This window comes from Heliangelus exortis, chromosome 30 (assembly GCF_036169615.1).
Source record: "Heliangelus exortis chromosome 30, bHelExo1.hap1, whole genome shotgun sequence".
Lineage (NCBI taxonomy): Eukaryota > Metazoa > Chordata > Aves > Apodiformes > Trochilidae > Heliangelus > Heliangelus exortis.
In genome coordinates, this window is record NC_092451.1 from 2,082,081 (window position 1) to 2,107,468 (window position 25,388).

The following is a 25,388-nucleotide window of genomic DNA, read 5'->3' on the forward strand; positions in this document are numbered from 1 at the left end:
CATCCCCCAGGGCTGGGACTCCCAAAAACAACTTTTTTTTATAGCCCAGAGGCTGCAAAGTGAGCCCAGGGCTGGGTCCTGGCACCCACACTTCTGGGTTTTGAACAGGAGGAGACCTCGGGTAGTTGGAACAGAAAAAAACCCCACACACCCCAATGGTTTGGTCCAGAAGATGAAATAAGTCATGAAATAAAAGTCATGAAATAAGTCATGAAATAAATCATGAAATAAGCCATGAAATAAGTAATTAAATAAAAGTCATGAAATAAAAGTCATGAAATAAAAGTCATGAAATAAAAGTAATGAAATAAAAGTCATGAAATAAGTAATTAAATAAAAGTCATGAAATAAAAGTCATGAAATAAAAGTCATGAAAAAAAAGCCATGAAATAAAAATGAAAAAAAAGTCATGAAATAAAAGTCATGAAAAAAAAGCCATGAAATAAAAATGAAAAAAAAGTCATGAAATAAAAGTCATGAAATAAGTCATGAAAAAAATCATGAAAAAAAATAATTAAATAAATCATGAAATAAATAATGAAATAAGTCATGAAATAAAAGTAATGAAATGTCATGAAATAAATCATGAAATAAGTCATGAAATAAAAGTAATGAAATGTCATGAAATAAATCATGAAATAAGCCATGAAATAAGTAATTAAATAAAAGTCATGAAATAAAAGTAATGAAATAAGTCCTGAAAAAATCATGAAAAAAACCATGAAATAAATCATGAAATAAGTCATGAAATAAATAATTAAATAAAAGTCATGAAATAAAAGTCATGAAATAAGTCATGAAATAAGTCATGAAATAAAAGTCATGAAATAAGTCATGAAATAAGTCATGAAATAAGTCATGAAATAAAAGTAATGAAATAAAAGTAATGTAATAAGTCATGAAATAAATCATGACATATGTCATGAAATAAGTAATTAAATAAAAGTCATAAAATAAAAGTCATGAAATAAAAGTCATGAAATAAAAGTCATGAAACAAAAGTCATGAAATAAAAGCCATGAAATAAGTCATGAAAAAAAAATCATGAAAAAAAAAACTAAATAAATCATGAAATAAATCATGAAATCAGTAATTAAATAAAAGTCAAGCAATCAGCCAGGAAATCATCACCTAAATGATGAAACAAACCACTGCCCACCCCACCCCCCTCCCCGGGGTGGCCCATGGTGGCTCTGTCACCCACTTTGGGTCCCTGCAGCCCCATCCCCAGAGTCAGGCCCAAGCCTGGAGCTTGCCCAGGGCCCGGATCTCCTCTGGGTCCCTCAGGTACTGCTCCAGCTCCGAGTCAGAAATGGGCTCCTCACCAGTGACACCAAAATCTGCAGCACCTGGGGCTGCTGCCCGGGGCCTTTTCCTGGGGTTGAGGAGGCAGGGGGGGAGCAGGGGCCTGGGGCTGCTCTGTTTTCTTTTTCTCTCCCCCTGCCCCACCAGGGAGCCCTCCCCACACTCCTCCTTTTCCTTTTCCTTTTCCTTTTCCTTTTCCTTTTCCTTTTCCTTTTCCTTTTCCTTTTCCTTTTCCTTTTCCTTCTCCTTTTCCTTTTCCTTCTCCTTCTCCTTCTCCTTTTCCTTCTCCTTCTCCTTCTCCTTCTCCTTCTCCTTCTCCTTCTCCTTCTCCTTCTCCTTTTCTTTCTTCTCCTTCTCCTTTTCCTTTTCCTTCTCCTTTTCCTTTTTCTTTTGCTTCTCCTTCTGCTTCTCCTTCCCCATTTCTTTCTCCTTTTCCTTCTCATTTTCCTTCTCCTTATCCTTTTCCTTCTCCTTCTTCTCCTCCTCTTTCTCCTTCTCCTTTTCCTTTTCCTTCTCCTTCTCATTTTCCTTCTCCTTCTCATTTTCCTTCTCCTTCTCCTTTTCCTTCCCATTTTCCTTCTCCTTCTCCTTTTCCTTCTCCTCCTTTTCCTTCTCCTTCTCCTTCTCCTTCTCCTTCTCCTTCTCCTTCTCCTTCTCCTTTCCCTTCTTCTCCTTTTCCTTCTCTTTTTCCTCCTCCTCCTCCTCCTCCTCCTCCTCCTGACAGAAAGCTTTTTTCAGCAGGAAAATCCTGTGCTGCAGGAGGTCCCCAATGTGCTTCACCACACTTTTCTTGTCCAAGTGGAAGACTTTGAGCCAGGCCAGCTGGGAAGCCATCCTCAGGAGGATCTCCAGGAGCTCCTTCAGCCTCAGGTGTGCTGGGGGGGGCAGGGGGGTGCCCCCCAGTTTGCAGAACTGCCCCAGGGTGCAGGAGAGGCGGGTGCTGGGCTGCAGGGACTGCCAGGCCAGGAAAGCAGCAGCTGTGACAATGGGGACAGGGTGACGCCCGGTGACAAGCCAGGTCTGGCTGGCCAGTTCCACCAGTTGCATGGTTCTGGTCACCATCAGCTCCTTGTCCTCTACAAACTGGGCTGGGATGTCAGCCTCGGGCTGGAAAAGCTGGAAGCTGGGAGAGGAAAGAGAGGAGGGAAAGGTGAGGGGGGGACAGAGCCACCCCGAGGTGACAAACACAGCTCTGTCCCTTCTGCTGCTGCTCAGGTGCCCGAGCTCAGAGCTGGGGGGAAAGGGGCAGGAGAAAAGTCACAGCCCAGAGGGTGACAATGGAGGGAAAAGCCACCAGGATGTGGGAAAACTTGGGTGCAGGTGGGGGACACCACCCCCACCCACCCCCCAGAATCCCAGGATCCCAAAATTCCTGAGTCATAGAATCCTAAAATCACAGAATGCTAAAATCCCAGAGTCCCAGAATCATAAAATCCTAGAATCCCAGGATCCCAAAATCCCTGAGCCACAGAATCATAAAATCACAGAAATCCAAAACCCCAGAGCCACAAAATCCTAGAGTCACAGAATCATAAACTCACAGAATCCAAGAATCATGAATTCCCAGAATCCCAGTCACAGAATCATAAAAACACAGAATCCTAGAATCCCAGAGTCACAGAATCATAAAATCCTAGAATCCCAGGATCCCCAAATCCCTGAGTCACAGAATCCTAGAACCCCAGTCCCAGAATCCCAGAGTCATAAAATCCTAGAATCCCAGAGTCACAGAATCATAAAAACACAGAAATCCAAAATCCTAGAGTCACAGAATCAGTCATAAAATCCTAGAATCCCAAGATCCCAAAATCCCTGAGTCACAGAACCCTAGAATCCCAGTCAAAGAATCCCAGAATCATAAAACCCCAGAGTCCCAGAATCCCAGAATCATAAAATCCTAGAATCCCAGAATCATAAAAACACAGAAATCCAAAATCCTAGAGTCACAGAATCAGAGTCATAAAATCCTAGAATCCCAGGATCCCAAAGTCCCTGAGTCACAGAACCCTAGAATCCCAGTCAGAGAATCCCAGAATCATAAAACCCCAGAGTCCCAGAATCATAAAATCCTAGAATCCCAAGATCCCAAAATCCCAGATTCATAAAATCCCAGAATCCCAGAACCATAAAGTCACAGAATCCCAGAATCCCAGAATCATTTGGGTTGGGAAGCACCTCTGGGATCACCCACTCCCAGCCCATGGCACTCAGTGCCACATCCAGTCCCTTCTTAAAAACTTCCAGGGATGGAGAATCCCCCCTTCCCTGGGCAGAACATTCCAATGGCTGAGCACCCTCTCTGGGAAGGATTTTTTCCCACTCTCCAACCTCAACTTCCCCAGTCCAGACTCCCAGCTCCCTTTCTGAATCCTAGAATCCTAGGGGTTGGAAGGGACCTGGAAAGATCATCTAGTCCAACCCCCCCTGCCAGAGCAGGGCCCCCTAGAGTACATCCCCTAGGAACGTGTCCAGGTGGGTTTTGAATGTCTCCAGTGAAGGAGACTCCACAACCCCCCTGGGCAGCCTGTTCCAGGGCTCCGTCACCCTTACAGTAAAAAAATTTTTTCTGATATTCCACTTGAACCTCCTATGCTCCAATTTACACCCATTACCCCTTGTCCTATCACTGGTCACCACTGAGAAAAGCCTAACTCCATCTCCCTGACACTCACCCCTTACATATTTGAAAACATTGATGAGGTCACCCCTCAGTCTCCTTTTCTCCAAACTGAAGAGACCCAGCTCCCTCAGCCTTTCCTCATAAGGGAGATGTTCCACTCCCTTAATCATCTCAGTAGCTCTGCGCTGGACTCTTTCAAGCACTTCCCTGTCCTTCTTGAACTGAGGGGCCCAGAACTGGACACAATACTCCAGGTGTGGCCTCACCAATGCAGAATAGAGGGGGAGGAGAACCTCTCTTGACCTACTAACCACCCCCTTTCTAATGCACCCCAGGATGCCATTGGCCTTCTTGGCCACAAGGGCACATTGCTGGCTCATGGGCATCTTCTTCCTCACAGGAATTCTGCTGGATCCCTTCCCAGGGATCCTCCTTGCTCTTCTCTGGACCTGCTCCAGCACCTCAATCTCCTTCCTGAGCTGAGGGGCCCAGAACTGGACACAGGACTCAAGCTGTGGCCTCCCCAGAGCTGAGCACAGGGGCAGAATCCCTTCCCTGGACCTGCTGGCCACGCTGTTCCTGAGCCAGCCCAGGATGCCATTGGCCTTCTTGGCCACAAGGGCACATTGCTGGCTCATGGGCATCTTCTTGTCTACCAGGACCCCCAGGTCTCTTTCACCTCCACTGCTCTCCAGCAGCTCAGCCCCCAACCTATACTGGGACATCGTGTTGTTCTTCCCCAAATGCAAAACTCTACACTTCCCCTTGTTGAATTTCATCATGTTTCTCCCTGCCCAACTCTCCAGCCTGTCTAAGTCTCTCTGAATGGCAGCACAGCCTTCTGGTGTGTCAGCCACTCCTCCCAGCTCAGTGTCATCAGCAAACTTGCTGAGGGGACATTCTATACCCTCATCCAAGTCGTTGATGAAGATATTGAACAACACCGGTCCCAGTAAAAGTCACAGAATCCCAGAATCATTTGGGTTGGGAAGCACCTCTGGGATCACCCACTCCCAGCCCATGGCACTCAGTGCCACATCCAGTCCCTTCTTAAAAACTTCCAGGGATGGAGAATCCCCCCTTCCCTGGGCAGAACATTCCAATGCCTGATCACCCTCTCTGGGAAGGATTTTTTCCCAATCTCCAACCTCAACTTCCCCAATCCAGACTCCCAGCTCCCTTTCTGCCCCTCTGTGCCCAGCCTGGAGCTCCCCATGGGGTTGTTGTGCTGCACCTCATCCCTTTGGGATCATCCCAACTCTCCAGCTCCCTCTCCAGAACCTTCCAGCTGATCCACACTCATTTTTTTTTTTGGTTTTTTTCCTAATTCTGGACTCAACCTCACTTCTCCATGAAGACACTGACCAGAACTGAGCCCACCACTGATCCCTGGGGGGGCCACCAGAACCACCACTCGGTGGCCCCATTATCTCAGCACCTTTCCCCCCCATTCCTTTTCCCAGGAATGTCCCCAGTACCTGCTCAGCTGTGTTTTTACCAACTCTGCCAAGCTCAGGGCTGGCACGGGGAGCTCCAGCTCCTTCTGCAGGCTGAGGAAGACCTTGGCAAAGAGCTCCTGCTTGGCATAGAGGAGGGAGCAGATGGTGCCCATGCTCAGGGGCCAATTGTGCTGCCTGCAGGTGACAAAAACACAGCAGCCCCCCAGCAGCTCCTTCTTCTCCAGGCTCACCAAGTGGAAGGAAGGGTGCTGGAAAGCTCTCTGGAAGTAGGAGATTGCTGTTTCCTCAAAGCCCCTCGGGAGCTGGAGGATTTTGCAGAGATCCTGAACTCTCCTGATCCCTGTGGGAAAGGATTCTCCTTTAGGAGCAGCTCAGGGAAAGGGATGAACCCCTCCTTCCCCCCCATCTCAGTGCCAGGGGGGGCAGAGAAAGCCCAGGAACCCACAGGATTGTCAGGGTTGGAAGGGACCTTGCAGCTCATTCAGTTCCAACCCCCCACATCAGCTCCTTAAAAACTTCCAGGGATGGATGGGGCTTCCCCCCCCTCCCTGGGCAACCTGTGCCAGGGTCTCAGCACCTCCTGGGGAAGAATTTCTTCCTAAAATCCCATCTCAATCTCCCCTCCTCTATTTTTAATCCATTCCCCCACGTCCCAGCACTCCCTGAGATCCTAAAAAGTCCCTGAGGGATCTCCCTGCCCTAATCCCAGCCCCACTGGGTCCTCCTGCTTCAAAAAGCTCTGGGAAGGGATCAGGGGAGGAGCAGGAGGGAAGCAGGGATGGGGAGGAGCTGCAGGAATGGGAAGGAGCTGCAGGAATGGGAAGGAGCTGGAAGGAGGGGAAGGAGCTGGAGGGATGGGGAGGAGCTGGAGGGATGGGAAGGAGCTGCAGGAATGGGAAGGAGCTGCAGGAATGGGAAGGAGCTGGAAGGAGGGGAAGGAGCTGGAGGGATGGGGAGGAGCTGGAGGGATGGGAAGGAGCTGCAGGAATGGGAAGGAGCTGCAGGGATGGGAAGGAGCTGAAGGGATGGGAAGGAGCTGGAGGGATGGGAAGGAGCTGGAGGGATGGGAAGGAGCTGCAGGAATGGGAAGGAGCTGCAGGAATGGGAAGGAGCTGCAGGAATGGGAAGGAGCTGGAGGGATGGGAAGGAGCTGGAGGGATGGGAAGGAGCTGAAGGGATGGGAAGGAGCTGGAGGGATGGGAAGGAGCTGGAGGGATGGGAAGGAGCTGCAGGAATGGGAAGGAGCTGCAGGAATGGGAAGGAGCTGCAGGAATGGGAAGGAGCTGGAGGGATGGGAAGGAGCTGGAGGGATGGGAAGGAGCTGCGGGGCTGGGAAGGAGCTGCGGGGCTGCTCTTACCTCGCTGCAGGCAGCGGCTCTGCTGCTCCCTCTGCCCGGTGCTCTGGGAATAGGTGACCTCTGGAAAAGGGACAGGGAAAGGGGGGATGGGAACCGTGGGATCGGGATTCCAGGAGCAGGTCTGGCAGGTCAGGTGAAGTCACAGCCACAGAAGCAGAGCCATGGGATCAGTCGAAAAAGTTTTTTTAAGATCTTCCAGTCCCTCACCCCAGCCCTCAGCATCATCCCCTCCACCCCTCCAGGGAGGATCAGGACCCCACTCCCACCCTGACAACCCTTCCAGCTGGGAATTTTTTTCCTCTTTTCCCATCCGAACCTCCCTGGCACCACTTGAGGCCCCGGTGAGGAGCAGGACCCCTGCCAGCAATCGCTTCTCCAGCCCCAGAACCACCACACGGCTCCGGGGGCTCCTCCAAGAACCTCCCCGGGAGCCTCAGATCCGGAGGGGAAAGGCTCCTGATGGGAAAAAACCACGGGAAGGGGGAAAGCCGGACGTGTGGGGAGGCGGGAAGGGGGCAGAGGCCGCACCTCGGAGCTGCTCCTCCTCGGTGTAGGTGGTGGTGAGGAGCCCCTCGGCCAGGACGCAGCCGCAGGAGGCACAAACCAACTGCTGCTGCGCGTAGTGCGCGTCCTCCACCAGAGCTGCCGAACCGCAGCCCGGACAGCGGCCCCGATCCGCCATGGAGACCGGGAAAGGGCCTGGAAAGGAGCGGGAGAAACCGGGAAAGGGCCGGGAATGGATCGGAAAAGGAACAGGGAGGCCCAGGGAAGGCCGCACCGCCTTGGTCCGTTCCCCCGCCCGCCCGACCTCGGCCCCGCCCGGCAGCAGCGTTCCGCGCACCCAAAGTTCCGGCCGGCAGCAGCCAGAGAACCCGGGGAGGAGGAGGAGGAGGAGGAGGAGGAGGGAAAAGGGAGGAAGAGGAGGAGAAGGGAGGAAAAGTGAGCAGAAGGGAGGAGAAAGAAGGAGAAGGGAGAGGGAAGGGAGGAGAAGGGAGAGAGAAAGAGGAGAAGAAAGAGGAGGAGGAGGAGGGAAGAAGGGGGGAGGAAGAGGAGGAAAAAGGGAAAAGGGAGGAGGATGGAGAAGGAAGGCAGAGGGAGAAGGAGGGAGGAGGAAGAGAAGGAGGAAGAGGAGAAGAGAGGAGGAGGAGAAAGAAGAGGAGGAGGGAAAAGAGAGGAGGAGGAGGAAAAGGGAGAAGGGAAAAGGGAGGAAAAGGGAGAAAAGGGAGAAGGGAAAAGGGAGGGGAAAGGGAGGGAAAGGGAGGGAAAGGGAGGAGGATGGAGAAGGAAGGCAGAGGGAGAAGGAAGAGAAGGGAGGAGAAAGGAGGGAGAAGGGAGAAGGGAGGAGGAGAAAGGGAGGAAAAGGGAGGAGGAGAAGGGAGAAGGGAAAGGGAGGAAAAGGGAGAAGGAAGGCAGAGAGAGAAGGAGGGAGGAGGAAGAGGAGGAGGAAGAGGGAGGAGGTTGGGGCAGCAGAGCAGCCATGAGGAGGGGCTGAGGTCCTTCTGTCCCTGCCCTGTCAGAAGAACAAAACCCCACCAGGAGCCAGGATTTCCGGGATGTTTATTTCAGAGTTCCATGAAAACCAAAGGTGTTTAAAACCAACCACGTCCCCAGGCCCAGAGCAGAGAGCACGAAGAAGGGGAAAGACATCCAGATCCTCCAGCAAGAAAACATTGGATTCTTCAGGATAAAAAGCACTTTCCTGGAGAGAGAGAATCCCAAAAAACCTCAGGATCACCTCCCCAGACACAACCCTAAAGGGAAGCCAGGAATGTTCCATCAGCTCCCAGGAGATCCCTAAGGAGACATTTCTGTGTCTGCAGCATTCCAGAAAATGGGAATTCCCATCATCCAAACATCCCAAGTATCCCAGGGGAGCTGTGTCCCTACAAGGAGAGGACAGAGCCCACCTGCTGCTCCCTGGGGTTGGAACCAAAGGCACGACTGGATTTTTTTTTTTTTTTTTTTTCCCTGACTCCCTGGAAAAGCAGCAAACCCTGGGATAAAGGGAAGCAGGCAGCTTTCCAGAGATCCGGAGGCACAAGGAGGAAAGGAATCAATCCTCACTGTTTGGAGGCAGAAGAAGCAGCAGGAATTTGCTGGAAAATCAGCTAAAGGTGAGAAAAGCCACCAAGTGTGTGACCTTCCCGTGCCACACACCCTCTCCTGACAGGAAAGGGAGGGAAGAAGTGGCTCCTTCCAAGAAAAATCCAAGAAAAAAATACCTGAAGTCTCAGAAGAGCCTCAATCCTTGAGGTTTGTCCCACCTGGAGCTCCCCCAGGAGGGAACTTGTGTCAGGAAAGCTCCAGATTTTTGGTCAGGGCTCAATTTACAGGAATAAAAAGGAGTTACCAGCATCCTGGGATTTTTTCCAAGGATTCCAGGCAAATCTATCCCATTCCTCTTCACTGCAAAGCCCCCAAAGTGTTTGGGAGCCCCCAGGATTTTTTAGTGTTTTATGTGCTGCTCAGCAGTCACTCCAGTGACTCAATAAAGTGCTTTTCAGGAGAAAAAAATGGGAATTAAAAACCTTTTTCCTTCAGAGCTGAGCCCAGAGTCACCCTACAGCCCCTCTCCAGCTTCCACAGGTTGGGTTTCCTTTGTCCCTCTTCCCATTCCTTGGATTTCTCCCATTCCTTCCAGCCTGGAGGGACACTCACAACCCCAGAGGCACCAAATTGTTTTGATTTTTGGACAAAAAGTAGAAAAATCAAAGGTCTGGGGAGCCCAACTTCAGAGCAAATCCCAGCAGTGGGAATTCCACTCCCTTGGCTCAACCAACTTCCCCCCAAAAAAACCTTCTACATCTTCCCAGCTTTTTTATTCCCAGCCCTACTCTGGAATTTTCAGCCTCTGGCTGCCTCCCTCCTGTTATTTGGGATCAAGAGATCAGCCCTGGGTGTCCTGAGCAGGAAGGAAACCCAACCCTGATCCATAGGGAAAGGGGATCCAGCTCCTCTGAGGCTGTAACAGGAGCTCTGGGGGTTTTTCCAAGCTCCAAGATAATTCAAATTAATCAACTGCAAAGCTGTAAAAGGAAAATTGTCCCAGAAATCCCACGGAGAGGTGTGCAGTGACACCCACTGAAGGGCAGAGAACACAAGGGGCTTCTTTTCCCTTTGGAAAGATCTTCAGGAATGTGGAGGCTGGAAGAGAACTGCCTCAAAAGGCACTTTCTGACCCAAATCCAGCTTCAAATCCTGTCAACTTGCCCTGGGAAAAGCCCCCTTGGAGCAAACCCCACCCTGCAAGATCAGCTGAGCTTCTTCCTTCCTCCAGCCTGAGGTTTAACTTGCATTTAACTTTTCCCTGGATTAATTCCTTCCCAAATCCAGGCTGCACAGCCCTGCTCTGAAGCAGAGATCTTTGGATTTCTCCAGTGTAGTTATTCCTGTTTTTTTTTCTTGTGTAGTTACTCCTGTTTTTTTTTCTTGTGTAGTTATTCCTGGGTTTTTTCTTCTGTATTTATTCCTGGTTTTTTTCTTGTGTAGTTATTCCTGGTTTTTTCCTTGTGTAGTTATTCCTGGTTTTTTTTCTTGTGTAGTTATTCCTGTTTTTTTCTTGTGTAATTATTCCTCTTTTTTTTTCTTGTGTAATTATTCCTGTTTTTTTTTTTCTTGTGTAGTTACTCCTGGTTTTTTTTCTTGTGTAGTTATTTCTGTTTTTTTTTCTTGTGTAGTTATTCCTGGGGATTTTTCTTCTGTATTTATTCCTGGTTTTTTTCTTGTGTAGTTATTCCTGGTTTTTTTTTTCTTGTGTAATTATTCCTGTTTTTTTTTCTTGTGTAGTTACTCCTGGTTTTTTTTCTTGTGTAGTTATTCCTGTTTTTTTTTCTTGTGTAATTATTCCTGTTTTTTTTTTTTTTTCTTGTGTAATTATTCCTGGGTTTTTTTCTTGTGTAGTTATTCCTGGTTTTTTCTTGTGTAATTATTCCTGGTTTTTTTCCTTGTGTAATTATTCCTGGTTCTTTTTCTTGTGTAGTTACTCCTGGTTTTTTTTTCTTGTATAGTTATCCCTGTTTTTTTTTTCTTAGTTATTCCTGTTTTTTTTTCTTGTGTAATTATTCCTGTTTTTTTTTTCTTGGGTAATTATCCCTGTTTTTTTTTCCTTCAAACAACCAAATCCTCAAGTTCTACTGCACAGGAGCTGCTATTTCACTGCACAACTGAAGCTGTGGAAAAGAAGAGGAATCCCTCTAGGAAAAGATCCTACAAAACACAATCAGCTTTTGGACCAGAGGCCTGACCAAATCTCCCCAAATAATGGGAAGAAACCAAGAAAACCAAAGAAAACCAAACAGAACCTGCTGAGTTGACTCCACTTCTGGCAGAATATCAGGATGAATCCCACAGAGAATTCCCAGGAAGAGGTCTGGGGAGCCCAACTTCACAGCAAATCCCAGCAGTGGGAATTCCACTCCCTTGGCTCAACCAACTTCCCCCAAAAAAAAACCTTCTACATCTTCCCAGCTTTTTTGTTCCCAGCCAGGGAAACTCTGAGGATGTTTGGGGTCTCCTCCATGACTCTGACCAGGAGGTTGTCAATGTAGTCTTCCAGCTCCCTCACCTGCAGATCCCTCTTGGAAATTGTATCCTTTTGTTTCAGAACCAGCTGGATCAGCTCGGAATGGGTCAGCTGAGCATAAGCATAGGCAGGGTCTGAGGGATCGTATTTCTGAGGGGGAGGAAAAGGCAGGGTCAGGACAGACACACAGACAGTAGGGTGGCCCCAAAAACAGAGCCTCAGCTGCTCCTCAGAAGCATCACTCTGCTCCTTGTCTTGAGGGAAATCCATCGTTTGGGGAGGAAAAATCATCATTTGGGGAGGAAAATTCATTGTTTGGGGAGGAAATTCCATCGTTTGGGAAGGAAAATTCATCATTTGGGGAGAAAAAAATCAACATTTGGGGAGGAAAATTCATTTGGGGAGGAAAATTCATAATTTGGGGAGGAAAATTCATAATTTAGGGAAGAAATTCCAACATTTGGGGAGGAAATTCCATCATTTGGGGAGAAAAAATCATCATTTGGGGAGGAAAATTCATTTGGGGAGGAAATTCCATAATTTGGGGAGGAAAATTCATCATTTGGGGAGGAAAATTCATTTGGGGAGGAAAATCCATCGTTTGGGGAGGAAAATTCGTAATTTGGGGAGGAAATTCCAACATTTGGGGAGGAAAATTCATAATTTAGGAAAGAAATTCCAACATTTGGGGAGGAAATTCCATCATTTGGGGAGGAAAAATCATCATTTGGGGAGGAAAATCCATCATTTAGGGAGGAAAAATCATCATTTGGGGAGGAAAATTCAACATTTGGGGAGGAAATTCCATCATTTGGGGAGAAAAAAATCATCATTTGGGGAGAAAAAAAATCAACATTTGGGGAGGAAAATACATCATTTGGGGAGGAAATTCCATCGTTTGGGGAGGAAAATTCATAATTTAGGGAAGAAATTCCATCATTTGGGGAGAAAAATTTATCATTTGGGGAGAAAAAATCAACATTTGGGGAGGAAAATTCATCATTTGGGGAGAAAAATTCGTAATTTGGGGAGGAAATTCCATTATTTGGGGAGGAAAATTCAACATTTGGGGAGGAAATTCCATCGTTTGGGGAGGAAAAATCAACATTTGGGGAGGAAATTCCATCATTTAGGGAGGAAAAATCATCCTTTGGAGAGGAAAATCCATCATTTGGGGAGGAAAATTCATAATTTGGGGAGGAAATTCCATCATTTGGGGAGGAAAATTCATCATTTGGGGAGGAAACTTGAGGAGGGAGGTGCTGTTCTGGGAAAACAGCTCCAGAAAGTTAAAAAAAAAAAATTTGGGAGGAGCTTTGGAGGTTGTGCCACCCCCTCCAGGTGTACAAGAGGTCTGTGGGGCAGCACTCAGGGTAATTAATTCCTCCACCACAGCACTAATTACAGGTTTCCAACCCAAAACAGCAACAAATCACTTGGAATCATTTCACTTGCATTTTTCCTTTTCTCCACTCCCACCAGGAGGCCCTACAATGATTTAGGTGCTAATCCTTTCCCCCAAATCCCCTGAAGAGCCACTGCTATTTTTTTTTTTTTTTTTCACTCTGGATGGGTGAGAGATGAAATTCCCTGGAATGCATCAATTCTGACCAATTTACTGTTTAATTTTTGGTTAAAATGCCACTTTCCTCCATACCTGCACGTTCACCTCCAGCAGCTTTTCACTCATGGTGCTGAGGACAGTGAGGTTTTTACTCTTGGGTGCTGTGGTGTTCATGGGCTTCACAGGATGGAGCCTGCAACATCAATCAAGATTTTGGGGTCTGGAACACCAGGGTTTGGAGAAATCTTCAAGCAAACACAGCCAGAAGTTGGGGAAAAATTCTACCCTCTATTCCCAGCTAGCTTGGGGAAGACAAGGAATTCCTGTCTAAGGGGGTTGAGGACACTCCAGTTCTTTTTTTCCTGTTTCTGTGGATTTAAGGGATCCAGAAGTAGCAACAAGGGAGTAAATTCCTGAAGGGAAGAGCAGCCAGGGCTACAGAGCACAGAGCAGCAGTTACTCTGATCTCTCACACACTTTTATGTGAGCCTGACTTTTCTGACAAAAACTTTATTATAATTCTTGGGAGGTATCAGATAATTCTGCTGGCCTGGCAGAAGCATTTTGCCTTTCCTAACTCTGGACTTTCTGTCAGAAAGTGCTCTCTTCATCTGCCAGTCCTGAGGGCTCAGGGGGGGATGCTGTGTGACTGTGTCCTGGGTTGGGGCAGGAGAAAGGGGAGTTTTTTTGTCTTGGGCTTTTGTTTTCAGCTCAGTCTCTTGTCAGGAGCTGCACTGCTGAAATTCACAGCAAGTTTCTCAGTCAGTGGCTGCTCCTGGGACTGATAATTCCAGAGCCAAGGAACTGCTCAGCTCTGAGGAACATTTTACCCTCCATGAGGAACAAAGAGGTCCCACCTGCAGCCTCCTCTGGGGAGGAAGGGACAAGAGAGATGCCAGAACTGACCAAACAGAGGATTCCATCCCATACACCTCATCCTCAGGATAAATCTGAGGGATCACAAGAGCTTCCTGCCCTTCCTGCTTCCCTCTCTTCACCCATTCCCTGCTTTCTTCAGCATCCTGGGAGGATCCCATCCCTTCCTCTGCCTGTGCTCCTGATCCATCCCAGCCTGGATCTGTGTTCCTGCCTCCAGCTCCCAACTGCTGCTGACCCCAGGATTCCCACCCTGCAGCCTCTGTGGTGACCTGAGAGTTATTGGGGGAAAGGGGGGAAGGAACATGGGATCAATTTTCCTGGATATTTGTATAGATTTAGCAATTTTTCCTATTTCTCATTCCTGTTCCGTTCAGGCTGTGCAGTTTAGTTTCCAACCCATCAATCTCTCTCCCTTATTCTCCTTTCTTTATCACAGAATCCCAGAATGGGCTGGGCTGGAAGGGACCTCAGAGCTCATCAAGTCCAACCCTTGCTCCACTCCCCCCGTGGTTCCCAGCCCATGGCACTGAGTGCCACATCCAGGCTCTTTGGAAATATCTCCAGGGATGGAGAATCCACCCCTTCCCTGGGCAGCCCATTCCAATGGCTGAGCACCCTCTCCAGAAAGAAATTCTTCCTAATATCCAACCTAAACCTCCCCTGGCAGAGCTGAAGCTCTGCCAGGGGAGGTTTAGGTTGGATATTAGGAAAAAATTCTTAAGATCATGGCTTCTTGTCTTACTGATACCTGCCTGGGAGCAGAGCCCGACCTCCCCCTGGCTCCAACCTCCTTTCAGGGAGTTGGAGAGAGTGATGAGGTCTCCCCTGAGCCTCCTCTTCTCCAGCCTCAACACCCCCAGCTCCCTCAGCCCTTCCTCACAGGAATTCTGCTGGATCCCTTCCCAGCCTCCTTGCTCTTCTCTGGACCTGCTCCAGCACCTCAATCTCCTTCCTGAGCTGAGGGGCCCAGAACTGGACACAGGACTCAAGCTGTGGCCTCAGGGGAGATGAGGGGAGAGAGATTAATAGAGACATCTGGCACTTGATTTAATTGCTAAAAAAACCACCCTGAGAGCAGCAAAGCAGATCCTGCAGCTGGGTGTGTGCTCGGGGCAGGGGAAAAAAAGCAAAGGTGAGCAGTGAGGCAGGGGGGGGCTGGGGGTTCCCCACGTTCTCTCACCTGTGCTTGGGAGCCAGGGTTTCACCACTCTGCTGAGGGGGCTTAGGGAAGGTTTCAGAGGGTGAAACCCATGCCTGCAGGAGCTTCTTCTTCCCCGAATTTCCTGCTTTATCTGCGGAGCCCTCGGCTGCTGGCTTTTCAGGAGACTCTGCTCCATGATTTTGGGGGTCAGAAGGGAAGGAAGGGGAAGCAGAGCAGGGCTGGGAAGGGCTTGGAAGGGAAGGAGAGGGAAAAGCAAGCTCAGAGAAGTCAGGTCCCAGATGCTCCTCAACCCCTGCACTTGTCCTTGCTTTGTGTTTCTCCAAATCATGATGATTCTCCCCAGAATGAGATGTCCCACCTAGGCCTGGGTCACCTGCCTGGCTGGTGACACTGTGAATGTCACCCCTGGCAGGTGGCAGGGGCTGAGCAGCACCAGCAGCACCTCCTCCCTCTTCTCCTGGAGCAGCTGGGGTTCTCTGGGCTGCAGGAGAACTCCCTGAGAGCTCCTCCAGCTCCCCAGGCAGGGGGATGGGACCTTGGGACTGTTTGCCAGTCTCTGGGGTGGCTTTGTCACCTTCCTGGCTGGTGACACTGTGAATGTCACCCCTGGCATATGGCAGGGGACAAGAAGCACCAGCAGCACCTCTTCCCTCTCCTCCTGGAGCAGCAGGAGAACTCCCTGAGAGCTCCTCCAGCTCCCCAGGCAGGGGGATGGGACCTCGGGACTGCCTGCCAGTCTCTGGGGTGGCTTTGTCACCTGCAGGGCCACCACAGCCCTCCTGAGTGTCACCCAGCAGCTCATCCTCAGAGCTTCCCTCTGGGATGACAGGAAGCCCAGCCAGCTTCAAGCCAGGGGCTGCAGTCCCAGGGCTGGCAGGTTTCAGCTGTCTGAGAGAGTCAAACAAATCATCATCACCCTCATTCCTCAGGCTCCTGCTGCCTCTCAGTGTCACTGCTGGGGTGACAGTGTCCCCTGAGCCACCCTGGGGGGGGAACCCCCCAGGATCTGAGGCTTTCTCACTGGGTGGTGCCAACCCAGGTGGGGATTTGAAAGTTTTGCCTGAGGAAGGCAGAGCAGCACCCAAGCCACCAGCCTGAGGGACCACGGGGTGCTTTGTCCTTGGGGCTGGCCTGGGAGCCACCTCCCCTCCAGCTCTCCCTGCCTCAGTTTCCCCAGGAGGCAGCTTGCAAGCTCCCAAGGTGGGTTTGGCAGATCCTCCTGGAGGGATTTGACTTTCCTGCCCATCAAAGCCCTCCCCCCCAGCTCTGGGATGCTCTGAGCCATGAAGGAGGTGGGACACAGGTGTCCCTTGGCCTCCCTTTCTTTTTTTCATGGAAGTCTCAGCCTCAAGTTGAGGAGAATCCCTCTGCTGCTCTGGAGCCAGAGCAGGGATGTCAGGAAGGATGCCAAGGAAAGGTGGGAATTCAGCAGTTAAAGCTGCAGCTGAAGAGTCCCCTAAAGACCCAGAGTGTTCCTGCTCAGCAGAGTTCTCATCATCACGAGGCAGGCAGCAAGAACCAGTGACAGCTTTGGAAGTTGTTCCCTCTGATTCCCACCCCAGCTGGGATCCAAAGGGATTATTGTCCTTGAAATGAGAGTCAGAGGGGGGGAGAGGAGATGGGGGTGGGCTGCAGGAAGCCCTTGGGGCAGAGCTCTGCCCCCAGGCAGAAGCAAAAGGGTTATTAGCAGGGATCTGCCCCTTTTTGGGGACTGAGGCTGCAAGGTGAGGGGGTGAAGGGGAGTGGGCAGCAGTGTCAGGGTGGGGGGCTGAGGGTGCCCCGTCCCACGGGGGGGTGAAGGGGTTTTTGCCTCTCCAAGCAAGAGGAGGAGAAGGTGCAGTGATGTTTTCTGACTGGGGCACTTGGGCTTTTTGTTCTTTTTCAGAAAGAAAAGGATTCTTGTCACTACTGATCTGGTGCACAGAGAGGAAAGCAGGAAAGGACTGAGGTGCAAGAGTTGGAAGGGTGGCTTTGGGTTCCTCCTCTGAAGTCAGGCCCAGTCTGCAAAAAGGGACAAAAAACTGGCAGGTCACTTGCAGGTGCAACAGGAGGCAGGAACAGATCAAGCTTCAGCACCAGAACCTCTCAACTCCTAACCCTGGAGAGGAATTAAAACTTGCAAGAATCACAGAATCCCAGAATGGGCTGGGTTGGAAGGGACCTCAGAGCTCATCAAGTCCAACCCTTGCTCCACTCCCCCCGTGGTTCCCAGCCCATGGCACTGAGTGCCACATCCAGGCTCTTTTGAAATATCTCCAGGGATGGAGAATCCACCCCTTCCCTGGGCAGCCCATTCCAATGGCTGAGCACCCTCTCCAGAAAGAAATTCTTTCTAATGTCCAACCTAAACCTCCCCTGGCACAACTTGAGACCTCTTGTGCCCTCTTGTCTTGCTGAGAGTTGCCTGGGAAAAGAGCCCAACCCCCCCCTGGCTCCAACCTCCTTTCAGGGAGTTGGAGAGAGTGATGAGGTCTCCCCTGAGCCTCCTCTTCTCCAGCCTCAACACCCCCAGCTCCCTCAGCCCTTCCTCACAGGAATTCTGCTGGATCCCTTCCCAGCCTCCTTGCTCTTCTCTGGACCTGCTCCAGCACCTCAATCTCCTTCCTAAGCTGAGGGGCCCAGAACTGGACACAGGACTCAAGCTGTGGCCTCCCCAGGGCTGAGCACAGGGGCAGAATCCCTTCCCTGGACCTGGGAGCCTGTGCAGAGCACCCCAGGGCTCTCAGGATGCTTCTGCTGCAGAGGTTGCTCAGCCCAGTGCTGGGGCTGCTCTCAAGCACCACTTTTTGCAGCCCAAGCAGTTTTATTAGCACACAAACCCCACCTCTGCAAGATGCTGGCAGGTGAGAAGCACTGAAAAGGAGGAGTAAAGGGAGAGATGTGACTCCCAAGCCTTATTTGTGGGACACAGCCATGTAAACACAGCCAGGGTTTTGGTTAGGTAGATGGGGTGGGTGAAAAGAGCAGAATTTTGGTGAGTTTTGCACGAGCCTCCTGTGCAAATCCATGCAAATGTCCCTCAGCTTCCTGTGACCAATGCCTAAAAGCAGAAGGGCTCTGGGATTTAACACTTGGGAAGACCAAAGCCAAATGCAGAAAAGTCAGGATGTTAGAAGTGGTGTTGCAGCCCCTGGGATGAAGTTGCCCAGCTCAGCCCCAAGTTAATTCCAGCAAGAGATCCAGCAAGGAAAATCAGCCCTAGAGCAGCTGCAGAGAGCTTTGCACACACAGAATTCCTGGTTCAGCAGCCTTTTTAGGAGCAGCACCCCTCTCTCAGTCTCTTGTTTTCACACCAGAGGAGAACTTGGGAGTTACTCCTGGTTCCCAAAAGCCCAAAGGCCAAGTTAAACCCCCCAGGTTCCACGTGCTGTGCATGTGGCTCATCCTGGCAGCTTCCAATGCAAACACCACTCACCTGGGTTTGACAGCTTTGGTCTTGGCCTGTGCAGCAGCTTTTTCAGGTTTCTGTTCTTCCTCAAAAGGATTGAGAGGCTGCTTGCTGGAAAAGGCACCCCCTGCATGCTGCCTCTCTTCTGGAGGATTCCCCCTGCTGACATCTGCTGGAGGGGCAAGGTGTTTGTGTTCACCCTTTTCTTCTGGAATTTTGCTTTCCTCATCCTGTGGGGTCCTGTTGGGAATATTCTCAGCATCATTGGTCCTGGCTGCTTCCTTCTTCCCTGGCACCAGGGACAGCTTTTTGTGGTCTGGTTTTTTGGTCTCTTTCATGACCTCAAGACTCAGAGGAGAGTTGGTTTCCTGATACTCTTCACTGCTGAGCAACCTGTATGATGGCAAAGTCATGGATTTAAAGGTCTCCAAGGATGAAGATCCAGAGGGAGCAGGGATGGGAGATGTTCTGTCTGGATCTTCAGCTCCTTTTGGAGACCTGGAAGTCAGGTTCTCCTCTGAAGCAAAGAGCTGCTTCCTCCTGAAGTTGAGGGGAGAGGGGGAAGAGGCTGGAGTGTTGTCCTTCACTGTGCTCTCTTCCATGTAAACGTGGGTGCCATTGATGCACAGACTGGATTTGGAAGCAGGATCACTCTTGGATTTAAGGCCACTGAATAAAGAGAGCCCTTCCCTCTTGGTGTGGCTGGTGGGTACTGGGTTTAGCTGCCTGCTGTCCAAAGTTGCTGTTTTACGAGATCTAAATACAGGAGAAGGGGAGGACTTCTCTTCCAAGGGGCTTCCAAAGGCTCCTGGAAAAAAGAAACAGGGAGAAATTCAAGATGCAAGAACACCCAACCTCTGACACTCACTGCTGACAAACTCAGTGCTTCACTGCCTCCTGTCACAGGCTGGGTTGGGTTGGAAGGGACATTAAAAGGTCACCTAAACCCAAACCCCTGGGCAGGGACTCCAGACCAGGATGCTCCAAGCCCCATCCAAGGGAGACATCCAGGATTGAGGCATCCTGTGAGAGTTTCTCACCACCCTCCCACTAAAGAATTTCTCCCTTTGTGCTCTGAGACTCAGTGGGTGCCAACACTCACTTTCTGAGGCAGGAGAGGCCTCGAGCTCCTCATCATCCCACTCTGACTGGAAGTCACTGGGCCGCAGCCGAACCCTCTGGGTGCTGAGGTGCTGGGTGGGCAGGACTGAGAGGGACTGGGAGAGGGAGTTCTTCTGCAGGCTGGGTTTGGAAAAGAGGCTTTTGAACTTGGATTTCTTCTTTTCCTTCTCCACTGCCTCATCTTCACTGTCAGCAGGGGAGTGGGTCGTGCTGGGAATGATTGCTGATGCTGTGTCTGAGAGGCCACTGCTCCTCTTCCCCTTGAGTTTGTTCTTGAGTTTGCCAAAGGCAGAACGAGGTTTGTCCTTCGTGGAGAGGTCAAACATGCTGGCTGTCATGTTGCTCCTCATGAACTGGATATCCACCTCAATCTCCCCCCTCTCCTTTTCCTTTTTGCCAGGCTTGGAGCGAAGTTTGTACCACCTGCAGCAAAGAAGGAGATTCCTTTCACAGACTTGAGAGGCACGGGGGTGAGTAAGAACAACAGAGGGTGTTTATGTGGGGAGGGAAAACAAGAAAATCCTTTAATCTTGCAGCTACGTCATAATCATAAGGCCCCAGGTGCCAAGGAACACAGAGAAATTATTGACATTTGTTCTAAAGCCCTGTCCAAGAAGGGTTAAAAAAAAAAATAAATAATAAAACAGAACCACAGGACAGAATTCCTGGCTCAGCTGCTCTCCTCTGTGCTTTTTTATCTGGCTAAAAAGACTTCAAAGCAGGCGTGAAAGGAGGAGCCTGAGAGAGGCAAAACTGGTACCAGAGAGCTTGCACACAGCCCCACACCCTCATACCTCTCATTCCAGCTGCTTTTCAGCTGCTATCTTAATGCCACTTAAGCTCAGGAAGCTTAAGCTTCATCAAGCCAAACCAAGCCTTAAAGACATCTGGAGGTTTCCACTCACCAGGAAGGAGGTTGACTCCAGGCAGGACCTTTCCCCTCTCAGAGGGATCCAGAGGAGCAGAACCATCACCCTCACTCCAGCCTTGCACCCACTCCATGACCACTCAGTGAAGTTCCAACCCAATTTGGCAAAAAAAATAAAATTATCAGCACTGCAAACCAAAGCTCTTTGTGCCCCGGGCTTCCCAGATTCCACAGAACAGAGAGGAATGGAAAATGCTGGCTGGGGGAAAATTCTGGCTTCTTCCTCCCCACCAGCAGGGAGAGGGAAATGAAGGGAGCAAAGAGAGGGGGGAAAAATGAGTCTGCAGGAAATCTGCACCTGACTCCTTGGAAGGTGAACTGGGAAAAGGGAATTGGCTGCAGAGAAAATTAAAAATTGAGTGTTTAATGGGGGGGGGGGATGAATGCAGAAAAGTGCTACAGGGAAAACCCCTTGGGGGGGAATGAATTCTCCAGGGGTTTGGAGACTCCAGCACCAAGGAGGGGGTTTTAAAAAGAGAGGTTGGGCACTGTCAGGTCCCTGAAGCCACAGCCCCCCCGTGGTGGCAGCAAGGGCCACACGAGGCCTCTGCCTTTCAGCCACTTTTGTTCTGCCCCCCGTGATTTCCAGGAGCATCCTGGGCTGTCCCAACAATTTATCCTGCCTGCTCTCTGCCCTGGCTCAGCTCCAAAGGCATCCAGAACTCACACACTGCCTGAAAACACAGGCAGCTGCAGCCAGAGAGGAGCAAGTGCATCAAAACACAGCCACATCCACACACAAACAGCTACACCAACAGAGGAACTACAGGAAAACAGAAAACTTCAACTGAAACACAATTACAACCAAAACAGGAGCAGCTGTAGCAGAACAGGACCAACAACACCAGAACAGAACAAATATATCAACACAGGAACCACTAACACCAAGAGAGAACAACTACATCAGCACAGGAACAACTACAACCAGAACAAAGACAACCACATCAAAACAGGAACCACTAACACCAAAACAGAACAACTACAACCAAAACAAAAACAACTACATCAACACAGGAACCACTAACACCCAAAGAGAACAACTACATCAGCACAGGAACAACTACAACCAGAACAAAAACAACTACATCAAAACAGGAACAACTAACACCAAAACAGAATGACTACAACCAAAAAAAACCAACTCCAACTGCAACAGGAACAACTACAACCAAAACAATGACATCAAAACAGGAACTACATGGACACAAAAAACTACAACTGAAACACAAACAACAACAACACAGGAACAACTACAACCAAAACAGGGACAACTAAATCAACACAGGAACAGCTACAACCAAAAAAAAAACAACTACATCAAAACAGGAATTATAACTACAGCCAAAACAAACAACTACAACTGCAACAGGAACAGCTACAACCAAAACACAAACAACTACATCAAAACAGGAACAACTACAACCCAAACACAAACAACTCTGTGTTCAGCTACCTCCACCTCCAAGTGGCTGAAAGTACAGCGTGTCCTGACAACCTCACCCCTCAAAACAACAAAATATAAAATCTTGTTCATTTCATTTACTTTTGGGCACCTCTCAACCAACACACATTTATTTTCTCAAAAAAAAACATTGCTTTTTGATCATATAACACCCCAGCAGCTAAGTGATGACAAAAAAAAAAAACAACCCAAAACCAGGCTCTGAACAGAAAATCGAGGTCTGGGCGACACCACCAATAATTCCAAATATCACAAATTTGCTTTTTTTCAAGCTGTTGGGGTTTTTTTTTTTTCTATTTCTATTTTCTTGTGGCCCAGACACAAAGGAGCCTGGCAGGGCTGACTCCTTGAACTCTGGGAATCACCATCCAAAGTGTAAACACACGACAGGACCTTTAATGAGAGCCACCTTGTCATTAGGGCTTTGTCCAGAGACAAAACACCTGAGAGACAAAATACCTGAGAGGGAAAAAAAAAAAAATAAATACCTGGATCTGCAAGGGAGAGGAAGGTGACTCAGCAGCCACATCACAAGGCTGCTGACTCCCAGGAAAAGCCTCCAGGTGACACCCTTGGGATTTCAGCCTGGTGTTTATGTTCAAAGGAGCAGGGGTGACACAGAGCTGGTGCTGGCTCCCAGCTCAGTGTCCCCCTGAGAGCTGGGAATTCAGTGTCACTCTGAATTAATTATCTGCTCTCACAGGCACTTAGGATCAAAGTGTTTGTAAAGACAAACACAGCCCCAGCTGGCTAAAGTCAGTCCCTGGGAGGTTTCTCAGGGCTTCTTCCACAGTGAGGGTTCCAAAAGTGAAACCCACACATGAGGAAAGACTGGGAAAAAAAGAAAATAAAAATTCATAGAATTGTCAGGGTTGGAAGGGACCTTGCAGCTCATTCAGTTCCAACCCACCACATCAGCTCCTTAAAAACTTCCAGGGATGGATGGGGCTTCCACCACCTCTCTGGGCAAGCTGTGCCAGGCTCTCACCACCCTCATGGTGATTAATTCCTTCCTAATATTTAATCTAAACCTAATATTTAATCTTAAATCTAAATATTTAATCTAAACCTCCCCTCCTCTAGTTGGAATCCACTCCCCAAGTCCCATCACTCCCTGACATCCTAAAAAGTCCCTCCCCAGCTTTCTTGTGGCCCCTTCAGATATCACAATCAGGTCTCCTTGGAACCTTCTCCTCTCCAGACTGAAGAACCCCAGCTCCCTCAGTCTGTCCCCACAGCTCCAGCCCTCTGATCATCCTCCTGTCCCTTCCCTGGCCACATTCCAGCTCCTCCATCTTTTCCTTGTAACAGGAACTCCAGAACTGGACTGGGTACTCCAGATGGGGTCTTACCAGAGCAGAGCAGAGAACCTTCAAACTCTTCTTGGGGGACAGCACCCCAGAGCCATGGGGGTACTGACCCACACCAGGACAGACCCCGTCCTGAGAGGTCACCCCATGGACCCTCACGGGGTGTGAGGTGTCCACTGGGATCCCCCACGAGCTTTCCCCTCTTCCCAATGGGGCACACAGGTCCCCTGACAGATTCCCTTTCCCTCTCCTGGACCCCCATGGGGCACAGATTTCCCCCTATCCCTCTCCTGGGCCCCCATGGGACACAAACCACCCCCTCACCCTGACTCCCATGGGGCACAGGGACCCCCATATCCCTCCCCGGGACCTTTGTGGGACACAAATCACCCCTTCACCCCTCTCCCTGAGCCCCGAGGAGCACAGATCCCCCCCTATCCCTCTCCGGGACCCCCATGGGGCAGTGACCCTCACCCCCTCTGCAATTCTCCTCACAACCCCCCAGTGCCCTGAGGACCCCCGGTTCCCAGATGTCCCCTCACAACCTCCAGGTCCCCAAATGTCCCCTCATGACCCCTGGTTTCCCACTGCTCCTCAGTTCCTCAGATGTCCCCTGAGGACCCCTGGATGTCCCCTCACGACCCCCAGATCCCTGACTGCTCCCTCATGACCCTCAGCTCCCCAGATGTCCCCTCACGACCCCAGGTCCCCCAATGTCCCCTGAGGACCCCTGGATGTCCCCTCATGACCCCCAGATCCCTGACTGCTCCCTCATGACCCTCAGCTCCCCAGATGTCCCCTCACGACCCCAGGTCCCCCAATGTCCCCTGAGGACCCCTGGATGTCCCCTCACGACCTCCAAGTCCCGGGATGTCCCCTCACGACCCTCGGTTCCCCGACTGCTCCCTCACGACCCTCGGATTCCCCAGATGTCCCCTGAGGACCCCTGGATGTCCCCTCACGACCCCAGGTCCCCGCATGTCCCCTCACAGCCCCCCGGTTCCCGACTGCTCCCTCACGACCTCCAAATACCCCGGATGTCCCCTCAAGACCCCTGGATGTCCCCTCACAACCCCAGGTACCCGGATGTCCCCTGAGGACCCCTGGATGTCCCCTCACGACCCCCGGTGTCCAGATGCCCCCTGAGGACCCTCGGTTCCCCGACTGCTCCCTCACGACCCTCGGGTTCCCCAGATGTCCCCTGGTTGTCCCCCCACAGCCCCCCGGCTCCCGACCGCTCCCTCACGACCTCCAAGTCCCCGGATGTCCCCTGAGGACGCGGGGTTCCCAGCTGCCCCCTCAGGACCCCCAGTTCCCCGGATGTCCCCTCACAACCCCGCGTTCCCCGGATGTTTCCTCACGACCCCCATTTTCCCGGCCTCTTTTCCTTCCCCGGTCCCCACCTGCTGTGCCTGCGGCTGCCCTCAGCCCGCAGAGCCGCCAGGTCGACCTCAGCCCGTCCCAGGAACTTGTCGAGCCCGACGAGGGCGCGGTGCAGCACGGTGAGGCGGAGGGCGGCGGGACGCGGCGGCAGCTCGAAGGTGGCCTCCTCCCGCCACAGCGGCTCTCCCTGGCACCGCTCCGCCACCGAGGTGGAGAACTTCTCCCGGCCCAGCGCCATCACGGTGTAAGCATCGCTGCCTCCTTGACCCGCCGCCGCTTTAGCCCGCAGCCCCCTCGCCCGCAGCACCGTCACCTGGACATGGGTGGGCACCCAGGCCGGGGCCGGGCCCGACATGGCGACGGGAGACGGAGCGAGAAGGAACGGGAGAGAAGCGACCGGAGCTGCCCGGTACACGGCCCGGTACAGCCCGGTACGGCCCGACCGTGCCCGCCCCTCTCGCGAGAGCCCGGGGCGGGGATGGGGAGGGAAGGGCGGGGATGGTGTCGTACAGGTGTGTGCGGGGGTTGTACAGGGGTGTGCGGGGGTTGTACAGGGGTGGAGAGGTGTGGACAGGTATGTACAGGGGTGTACAGGGATGTATGGAGGTGTACAGGGATGTACAGGTGTGTATAGGGATATACAGGTGTGTACAGGTATGTACAAGGGGGTACAGGGATGTATGGAGGTGTACAGGGATGTACAGGTGTGTATAGGGATATACAGGTATGTACAAGGGGGTACAGGGATGTACAGAGGTGTACAGGGATGTACAGGTGTGTATAGGGATATACAGGTGTGTACAGGTATGTACAAGGGGCTACAGGGATGTACAGGTGTGGACAGGCATGTATAGGAATGCACAGGCATGTACAGGGATACACAGGTGTGTACAGTGATGCACAGGTGTACAGAAAGGTGTGCACA

General features: G+C 50.8%; 2 protein-coding genes across 4 annotated transcripts in view; both read right to left on the reverse strand.

The window, feature by feature from the left end:
* BRF2 (BRF2 general transcription factor IIIB subunit) overlaps nucleotides 1-7,543 on the reverse strand; it is a 437,620-nt gene extending 430,077 nt beyond the window's left edge. The window contains exons 1-4 of one of the 2 annotated variants that reach the window (XM_071729233.1): nucleotides 7,272-7,543; nucleotides 6,744-6,803; nucleotides 5,404-5,725; nucleotides 1,201-2,428 (exon numbers count right to left, since the gene is read on the reverse strand). In XM_071729233.1, the coding sequence (XP_071585334.1) occupies nucleotides 1,234-2,428; nucleotides 5,404-5,725; nucleotides 6,744-6,803; nucleotides 7,272-7,425 (1,731 nt within the window). In that variant the 5' untranslated portion in view covers nucleotides 7,426-7,543 and the 3' untranslated portion in view covers nucleotides 1,201-1,233. Of the gene's footprint in view, nucleotides 1-1,105; nucleotides 2,429-5,403; nucleotides 5,726-6,743; nucleotides 6,804-7,271 lie in introns of those variants that run through there. The other variant, XM_071729232.1, reaches the window with a different exon arrangement.
* Nucleotides 7,544-11,137: 3,594 nt separating this feature from the next.
* RAB11FIP1 (RAB11 family interacting protein 1) lies at nucleotides 11,138-24,818 on the reverse strand. 2 transcript variants are annotated; one of them, XM_071729230.1, is made up of 5 exons: nucleotides 24,484-24,818; nucleotides 19,361-19,803; nucleotides 18,286-19,066; nucleotides 12,923-13,022; nucleotides 11,138-11,415 (listed from the first exon to the last, which is right to left on the reverse strand). In XM_071729230.1, exons 1-5 carry the CDS (start codon nucleotides 24,816-24,818, stop codon nucleotides 11,197-11,199), a joined length of 1,878 nt encoding a protein of 625 aa, XP_071585331.1. In that variant the 3' UTR covers nucleotides 11,138-11,196. The 2 variants fall into 2 exon arrangements, with proteins under 2 accessions (XP_071585331.1, XP_071585332.1); XM_071729231.1 differs by lacking the exons at nucleotides 18,286-19,066; nucleotides 19,361-19,803; nucleotides 24,484-24,818 and adding an exon at nucleotides 14,889-16,321.
* Between the last annotated feature and the right edge of the window lie 570 nt (nucleotides 24,819-25,388).

Coding starts and splice junctions, on each gene's coding strand:
- RAB11FIP1 (XM_071729230.1), bottom strand. CDS start 24,818: ATGTCGGGCCCGGCCCCGGCCTGGGTGCCCACCCATGTCCAGGTGACG. Junction 19,067..19,360: donor GGCCTCTCCTGCCTCAGAAA/GTGAGTGTTGGC, acceptor TCTTTTTTCCAG/GAGCCTTTGGAAGCCCCTTG. Junction 13,023..18,285: donor ACCAAAGCTGTCAAACCCAG/GTGAGTGGTGTT, acceptor TTGATGTTGCAG/GCTCCATCCTGTGAAGCCCA.